The 9,793-nt window shown below is 34.2% G+C and overlaps 2 protein-coding genes across 2 annotated transcripts; both read right to left on the bottom strand.

Annotated features, from left to right (window-relative positions):
• Window positions 1–805: 805 nt before the first annotated feature.
• LOC125071673 (branchpoint-bridging protein-like) lies at window positions 806–1,830 on the bottom strand. Its single transcript, XM_047682003.1, has one exon. It carries the CDS (start codon window positions 1,744–1,746, stop codon window positions 1,054–1,056), a length of 693 nt encoding a protein of 230 aa, XP_047537959.1. The 5' UTR covers window positions 1,747–1,830; the 3' UTR covers window positions 806–1,053.
• A 423-nt stretch (window positions 1,831–2,253) lies between these two features.
• LOC125074310 lies at window positions 2,254–2,944 on the bottom strand. The gene is made up of 2 exons (XM_047685606.1): window positions 2,825–2,944; window positions 2,254–2,752 (listed from the first exon to the last, which is right to left on the bottom strand). The coding sequence occupies exons 1-2, from the start codon at window positions 2,873–2,875 to the stop codon at window positions 2,465–2,467; spliced, it is 339 nt and encodes a 112-aa protein (XP_047541562.1). The 5' UTR covers window positions 2,876–2,944; the 3' UTR covers window positions 2,254–2,464.
• Window positions 2,945–9,793: the final 6,849 nt, after the last annotated feature.

The following is a 9,793-nucleotide window of genomic DNA, read 5'->3' on the forward strand; positions in this document are numbered from 1 at the left end:
AAGATAAATAAAAAAATCATCAGTAAAGAATAAAGAACGATAAAAATATAAAATATGAAATTATTTTCATATTTGATCAGTACAAAAGTAGCTCAAAATGTCGTGGTAATAAGCTAAATATAAATGTCATATCAAACAATTATAGCAATAATCTAGGTATTATAATAATTGGCTGACAAGACATCTCTTGTCGACGTAATAAATATTAAGAACAAAACTTTTTCTACTATGTAATGACCACTAGTAGTAAAAAAATATTATTAAATATGGAATAACAAATAGGCACCGATTATGGTAAATTAACATTAGGTATGGTAAAATTATATGAATTAATGGCTGGGTAGTGACGGGTTCGATTTATCGTAAAAAAATGAATTTCTTTAATCCTATATTGTAATATGAATTCGTAAGCACTATGTTTAAATAATACAACAACAAATCCTTTTGAAAAATTATTACTTTACTCGTTAGACAACGGAATTATACTGAAACAATAACAAAAATTTAAGAACAAAATTTATTTAAGCGGCAAAATTATCATTAGATTTCAAAAATATGTAAAAGATATCTAGTTCACTTTACACAATGAATTAATTTTTAATTATATACAATTTATATTCTTTTTAGGAATAAAGTGAATGAATGAAGTTCGTTATTTTTGCGCGTACTTACAAATGGGATCAAAACAGGTAGGGGAGTTGACTGGCGCCGGCGCTACCTGCCCCTTAAAGCAAAGTAGCGCCATAAGAGAAAATACAGCTTAGTAAACAACTCTCTTTATTAATATAATAATAATAATAGTAATATTGTTATATCATTATAATCTGCAATAAATGTAGGTATACTTTATAAACCCCCACATAAAAAAATACATTCTTATTCTTATAATTATTATACACAAAAATAGACAGTCATCTCGTAATGACGGCATAATGCACTATGGCGACGTGTATGTTAAGGCACGGTGATGGAGGGCTACGCCCCAGGCGGCGCCAGGCGGGCGTCGGCGACTAGATCACAGGAGGATAGGGGTAAGGCCCCAGCGGTTGCTTCTCATCTGAGCGGAGCCGAAAAGGAAGGAGCTGGCGAACACCAGCGGGGTGCTGTGCAAGCGGCAAGAGCGCAGCCCGCCGCGCTCTGCACTGGCATAAACGCTGACACGTGAACCCCGTTTGACACCGGTAACGACGCCAACGATGGCCGTTTTTCTTCATCGTCTTCTAAAAGGTAAGGCCTGAATAACTTGAAAGGTTTGCGCGGTGGAGGTTGCTCCGAAACAGTGAGTGGTGCATATGACGATACTGATGTCACAGCTGGTGAAAGACGCCGCACTGACAAGTCTATGGGCTCTGCTGAAGGCGGCATAACAGGTACCGGTGCCGCCAACGGTGTATGCACTTGCACTGAGGACGGTAAAACTGTCGGTGCGGGTGGCGGCGATGGTAGTCGCGCACTTTCCGGAGAGCCAACTGAGTATGGAGGTGGTGAAGGTGCCGGCTGAGGCGCTCGTCTCAAAAGAGCCGCTCGAAGAGCTGGTTCAGCTTGAAGCCATTTTTGGATCTGCCGGCGATGGATACCAAATTTTCTCGCAGTAGCACGTTGATTGCCCCGGCATTGCGTATCCCGTCTGTATGCATCGAGGACTTGTAACTTAAACTGAGGTGGGAAGATGCGCCGAGATCCAGCGCGGCCCTCTGAGCGACGGTCGGAGGGCGCGGGGGCCGAGTGCGTGTGGGCGGCGGCCATATTTTATAGAAAACGTCTGCGCGTGATGGCTGTCGGCGCCGAACTGACTGTCGCTCGCTCGCGCGGCGCGGATGTTGGCGGCGCGCTCGCTGCCCGCAGCGCATACCGCTCCGACATGAGCGCGCGAAGCAAGCCGCGTATATCCATTAAGAGGTGAACATACTGTTTACTTTTATTCTAGTCAAAGATTGTATTATAAATTCAGTTTTGTAGTAGGTGAAGTAGTAGTAAGTAGAAGAAGTTATTTAAGAACAAAGAAATGTTTTTAAAGTCATTTTACGTAATCTATTCTAAAACATCTTCTAGTTTGTTGTTTTTTACAATAATAAAAATATAGCTTTATAAATTTCAATGCATTTTATTATCATTATTTGCAGCATATTATTTTTATAAATTATGGTACATATATGGTATTACTTTATTTTTTAAGCTAAACAACAGTCAAGATTAGTTATTGCAGCTTTATTTTAAATCGACAATTCGATCAGTCTCCCCTTCGAAAAAAACTGAAAAGTAATAATATTTTTTTATAAATTAATATAGTTACTATACCTAAATTTTGTATACAAGAAAATTATATTCGAATATAAAAAAAATATTGTTCGTTTGATCATTGTGAACAAAGCTTTAGGCATTAATCTCGCCTCATTCTCGGCGTGAAAAAATGCCGCAAGTGGGAGCCGATAGCATGTAGCGCCACCGTTGCTATCTTGTTTCTTCATATATTACTCTGAAAGAGTAAGCGAGACAGAACCAATGCCCTGCCTCGGTCGTAGCCACATCCGTTTACGAAACAAGTTTGCATGCGACGTTGCCAATTTGTGCGCGCGGGCGGTTCATGAGGTTGTGGGACGTGAGGAAGGGGCGCGGGCGGACAAGAATGTGCACGGAGCGACAACGCCGCCGTCCGCGGCAGACAGGGTGTCGCCGGCTCGCCGCCGTAGACAGGCCGTCGCTCAGCGGCGCTAGGCCCCTCCGTACCCGCGCCCGTCCGCTCACACCCGCGCTGCCGCAACGAACATCAACAAGTTATTTCGGCTCAGGCTTTTACATCCACAAAAGAGCTCAAGTTACCCACTGCATCGGTGTGTTTACGACGTTTTGGATTGAGGCGATGACTTAGCGCCATCGCCGTTTCGAGGAAAGTTGTTTATTTTTTGTGTGAGCGACGGCCGCCTGCCATGCCAGCCTCGCGTCCGGCGACCATGAAACAGCGATCCAACTGCCTTGCGCGCATTTTATAACATTCATAATTTCCACGTGTTAAAATTAAATAGGCGTTAAGTACTTGACAAAGGGGTGAAACGACAAAGTTAATTAACATAAGCTAAATTTATTAATTGTTTTGAATATTGTTATAAAATATGTACTTTTGTCTTTTTATGTCGAATAGGCAGGCACCTATAAATATATAACAAGAAGTGTATGTTTAAATTTTAATAGAATATAATATAGTTGCAAGTCATTGTAGTAGGAAATAGGTAAATATTTCAAACAAATTTTCTTAATCCTTCAAAGGTTGTTTATTAATTTAAAAATATTAGTGTCGATTGACTTTTTGGATGGTTACGGTACCTACTTGGTAACTTCTTTTTTATGAATGTATAAAAACACAAACATCGCGTTGCAGCATCTAATAATTATTATAACAAAGAAATCAATTACGTACTTTGTACTTTTGTTTTGCCGTCGTTGATTTATGCCTGTCCCTTGAATTCAACAATTCAATATGCAGTTATCCTACCGAAAGCAAAGTAGGTTTCATTGTTCATATAGGTGAAAAGGGACAAGAAACAGTTTAGCTTATTTTGAACACCTAAGAAACTTCATCAACATGATTATGTTAGTATTGTAGTGTATTCACATATTAACCTAAATTAAATAATTGCTTTAATCTTAAATATTGAACTAGAAGTATAACTTTAAGATTTTACACGTAAGTAGCTAGCGTCCATTCCACTCCGAACTAAATACAAGTGTATTTATTTCGGAGTGGAATGGATTGAAATATTAATCCATGCTAATTTGGGGCCTTCGTTGCTTCTGAGGACAATAAACAGGTTACCGAGTCCCGACCTCTCGTATATACTTTATAATACATACATATTCATTTTTGAGTACACACTATATTTAAAAGTAAAAAAGTTACTCAGAAAATCTATCGCACTATGATATAATGTCATTAATATTCACTGTTATCACTATTACCTGAAAATATGTTTTATTAATTTGAGGTTTATAATATTTGTAAACTACACATGAATACTACTAAAATATTATTGATTCAAAATTAAAAGAACCATTCGTATTATATTTAATATTATTAACATGATTTGTTTCATAAGGATTTAAATTGAAAATACCTATCATAAATGTTGTGCTAATTAAAATTCTTAAGAAATTATACAAGGCATGTACCATGTGAACCAAAGGTGTTTTTTATGTCGTCGGTTAGTTGGGAATGAATGAGTAGGCAGGAGAATATTTTCCACTTCTAACTTCTAAGTCATAAGATCAAACGCGATGGTTGTATTGTTATTAATATCAATCATGTATAAGTACGAACAAGTGACAGGCAAGGTCATAGCACTCAGTAATTCGATGCGCCATGACATCATGGTGTTTGAAAAATATTCCATGCCTTCATAGTTACGATTTTTTGCTAAGGTTTGCATGATCATGGTGTCTTGGCTGGGATTAACACAAGGTCGCTTTACTTAACGATTCATTTGATTATATTCAATGCGTAGTACATACCTACATCAAAATGTGATATTATCTAAACTATATAACTTTTTAGAAATCAAACGAACCTATCATAAAACAATAGTTCAGCAGATCAATTATACTTGCGATGCAAAAATTTCACGTTCGATAGTCATGTCTTACGCTTTTGTATTGCAAGAACGAAATAGCAATAATATAATAATAATATAATAATATCTTTGAAAAAAAAATAGGCATAATTTATATTTATATTTATCATTTTTTTTATAAAAATTTTTTTTTTTATAAAAACGAAATTGTTGTAACTTGTACCTAATAAAATAATTTATAAAACAAAACATAATCTGTAAATGTATTTTTAAATTAAATTGTAGATCATTTTCCGTAGATTACTATGCAGTTCAGCTATGTGCACCAATGACTATATAAAGAAAGTTCTTTACATGGTTACTTGTAATAAATATTTGCATCATGAGTCTCACACATTGCTAAAGCTGACGAAGTATCCTTGGAACGTTGCTAGCGCTATTATTTTATGTCAACAATCTCGGCATAATGCGTATTCCTAGAGAAGTAGGTACATGTTTACACATTAACAATAAATATTATTATATATTAAACCATTTAAATTCAAATTTTTAATTATCAAAAACGTCATATGCTCTTTTAAAATAAACTAACTATAATAATATAATTATTACTATTAAAGTTATGTTTTAATTATTTTAACAAATACTATAATAATGTAAAACTTCTTCAAACCTTTCATTCTCTTGTGTGTGTATCATTAACAGACAAGAGGCCGCCGATCGTAAAATGAGCTAATAAGTCCCACAGACACATCGACGCCGTTGCCTGCTCGCCATACCAATGATTCTTACGCAGAATCAAAATGATGTCTTAACCGCTTACCTCTTAAAATCATACTTATCTTCTAAACTATAAGATCTACAATAGAAATGGTTTTTACAAACAAGCACATACATCACTTATAACCGACGTATATCAATAATGACGGTTAGTGAGAATAAAATATAGAAACTTGGTTCTAATATACTGTTCATAAAACTGAAAATCGTACGAGGTTGAAGTCTCAGGAGAGGTAATAGAGGCTAAGTGTGAAGCACACGTGCGTTTAAACGTCACCCAAATGGGGACCAGTTTTAAGTCAGCCGTATATCTCCCGAGATCGTAGCATTGATATGAGTTTCTTGGGAAATGTAATGAACCTTCGCTGGCGTCAAATTCCGATTGTCTTAGTTTTATAAATCTTTACCCCTAAAATATTTTTTATTTTTTTTGTCTTTTTAATAATAAGAATTAAAAATACCGATTTCGAAAAATAAGAAGATAATGCATTACCAAATTATTTTACTATATTTACTACATACAAAAAACTTACACTCAATAATTAGATATTTATTTTAATAATTACCGATATTTTCACTGCATCATTAATCAATTATCTATTTTTATGCTTTTTATTGCTTAATATTACAGACATGTTACTCGAGTTAAACTTAAAATAACTGTTATACAAAGTAATAATCCATAACATATAGAAAAAGTTTGACAACGAGTAATAACAAACTGTTATACATTTTCATATTCTTAATGTGGAAATTTAAAAATATAATGATTCCAAACGATCATTATACCATCCACGTGGTGGCTCTCGAAACAACCGGTTTATAGTCATCTCACCTCACCTGCCGCTACCACTCTCTGTTGTCGGCGATACGACTCGCCTTAATCGTTAAAACAAATTAAGCTTTCTACGACTTATATATACTGAGAAAATTGTAACAGATTTGCAAAAAGTTCTTTCATACATTTTATAAGTACAATAAAAAACCCTGATTGATTATGAGAAAACTTTAAACACCTTACTTACTAAGTAACCATAGATAATATGTATATTTTTCTCTATAAGAAAACCTATTTAAAAAAAAACCGCATCGATCGTTAATGTTGCTCATTAACAGCCATCATACCTGCTTACGTGGTGAAATGCGTATGAGACAAGTAGCATCCAACGCGGGCTGTCGATGTCGGCTGGCGCCCAACAACCGTTACTCAACTACGCAGCCGGACCCACGCCGTGTTAATTATCGGAATAACTTTAAACCAGATTCAAAATGTATAATCTGATTTCTGATAGAATTACTTTTTAAGCTTAAAAGTAAGCAGTCAATGTAATAAATAATCGTACCGAAATAAAAAATAAGTTAAAAATGTATATTTTTAACTTATTTTTTATTTCGGTACGTATGTTCTTATTCTTGAACTAACAGTTTGTTGTCTCTGACAGTAGTTATTATAATATTTTTTAATTATACGTTGCTGTAAGTTGCTACTTACAACAAGGTAGTACTACTTCTGTAGTACTAGCAGTATTACAGCAGTAGTAATACTGCTAGTACTACAGCAGTAAATATTTTTTAATACAAAGCTAGTGCTTAAATGTTGTTAATACTGCGAAAGTTACAATATAAGCTAATTCGTAATATATTTATTTATATGATAAAGTTGATTAAAGCTTGAAATAAATATGTGTTTATCATCAAACATTAGCGTTGTGGGGCCGTGCGATTACATCATCTCCAAATATAGTAGTGTATATTGATAGAGTTATATCAATACTTAGAGATAGCCTAGTACCTATATAAAATAAATATTCTCTTTGAACCTTTATGATTCCTTATGTAACACTAACATGCATTAACTATTTAATCTTTTCACGTAATATATATTGCAATAATATTCAACAATGAGTAGTAAGGTGCGAAAAATTATTTTATTTTACATCGATTACATTAATATTACACACATTTGATCATAATTTTGCAAGTGTGCGTTAGTAATGTTCTGTTATATCACGCAGTTCGTTGATCGCACGTGTGAGTACGTTTCATGAATAAACAATATAGGCAGTCACTTGCACAAATAATATTATGCGTATGTGCAGTATCAGTATTGCTGATTTCATATCTCGTCGAGTTAAGGACGGAGGCGCCTACGTGCTACTTCGCGCGTTGTCAACTATTTAATACATTATTTATGATTTTTCAGTAATTATTATTAAAAATGACTATCATTTTTTTATGACTAACTACTTGGAATACAAATTAATTATTTATTCAACTATTTTTTTATTTAATTAAAAAAATAATTACCTATAAAAACCTATAGACTATAAACCAATACTTTAGAATTATAAAAAATAGTATTATTATTTGTATCTTTTTTAAACGGAATAAAAACAAAATAAACAAAGCTTAGACTGAAATACCTAAACACCACATATAATAATGTCGCCCAACCAGATGTTAAGTAATAAATTAATATCGATTACATTAAGTTGATAAGAACAGCAAAGTTGTAATGGAAAAATTTTAATCTAGGTTTTAAGTACTACTACATTATTATTCATATAATTATGTACATTATCATATTTGAAATACAATTAATGCTTTATTTATGGACTACATTTGTTATTTAGAAAGGGGCTACTCTATTTTTCAGTTAGTACTAAATTACCATTCATTCACACCTAATACTTACTATATTGTCTGCAGGAACGAGACAGGAACAAGTTTTGTCAATAGGCAAATTTCACATTGTGCCAGTTGTACTTTCACTCTAGAGCCATTCATAAATGGATTAACACAAAGCTAAGGGATACGTGATAGGATAGGTATTTAACCTATTACAGTTATCGATTTCATTTTTAACTTATAAGATAACTAATTTGCGTTAAAATGCGGCAAAAATTATAAACAAAATGTAATACGGTGTATTAGTAAATGTAACCTTATAAATGATTTAGTAAATGAAGTGTATACATATAAAATGAGTATCAGAACTGCATGTAGTTGCCATGCATTGTGCAATAGTGCGCGGGCGCCCAGTGGCGCCTAGCCAGCGGACCACGGCCGTTTATTTATGAAACATTCTATTTGAGTTTCACTTCTGTCCGCCGGATCTGCTTTAATGTTACATTATATTAAATTAACATAAGTTTGCTCAAGAATTGCAATCAAATATGAATCATTTCTATCATACACTTGTTATTTCATGTTATTTATAAAATTACCGATGTCCTTCATGACTCGTCTTATCTAATCTATAATTTTTCATTAGGAAATAGGTAGATACGAGAACAATACTATACGTGAACAATTTCTTGTTTTCATATGGATTCCGAAAAATATATAAAATGAATAACGCAGTAGCGGAGTCATCGGACAAGACCCCAACGCCCCAGGCGGATGTAGATAACATTACGCTACGTTGACATCATACAAATAAAGTACCACTCGAGTGCGAGTCCAAACTGAAGCGCACACGTATACCTATAACGTGGGAAAATTCCAATTACTGTACGTGTTGAAAAGTTATATTGAATCATATACTACACTGAACCCTAGTATTACTATTTACTACTTCTAAGCTAGTACGAAGCTAATATGAAGTGGTGTCGATTAAATTACCTATAATTATTTTTTTTACATTACATTACATTAACAGCCTGTAATTTCCCACTGCTGGGCTAAGACCTCGTCTCCCTTTGAGGAGAAGGTTTGGAGCATCTTATTTTGTTTATTATACAAAAATGTTGTGACTCTTATGTAAATATAAATTGCCACAGATTTTGAATTAACCTAGAATACTGCAAGAAAAGAAGAAAACGAATACAACAAACACGAATTCTCTAAATTGGTTTCTACGGATTTAATGTTTTGTATTTTAATCGAAAATCGAACCGTTAATCTTAAGCTAAGCGTCGGTAATTTGTATGGGTGGTTTTCTGGCGAGACTAGAGTTTGGGTCAAGCAGCGCGCGGGCAGCGGTGGCAATGGTGAGAGGAAACCTGTTTGACCGCGCCCGGCCGTGGGCGTCTGCCGCCTGCCGCGCCTAACACACGGAACTCGCTTGTCAAGATACCTACGTGTAGTTGTACACCACCACATCAAAATTTCACAAGACCTTTAATTCATAAAAGTCGTAGCGGTACCTATATACTAGATAAATGAAAGCGTATATACTAGATAAATTTAATATCCAGTTTTTATAATGGATCAGGCAGTGTTTAATTAAAAAATATTACTATTGTAATATTTTTGTTATTTACAAATAACTTTACAAATTTACCGTTTAAATAATATGAATACTATGCCGAATCACAGCAACAGCAATAACGATAATATAAATCTAGTACACACACAAATGCTTCTACATTAATAGTGATAATAACAATTCAACAATACAACAGTCGGTATATTAAATAATATATATCTATGTATGAATGGCCTGCATA

Source organism: Vanessa atalanta, chromosome 2 (genome assembly GCF_905147765.1).
Source record: "Vanessa atalanta chromosome 2, ilVanAtal1.2, whole genome shotgun sequence".
Classification (NCBI taxonomy): Eukaryota; Metazoa; Arthropoda; class Insecta; order Lepidoptera; family Nymphalidae; genus Vanessa; species Vanessa atalanta.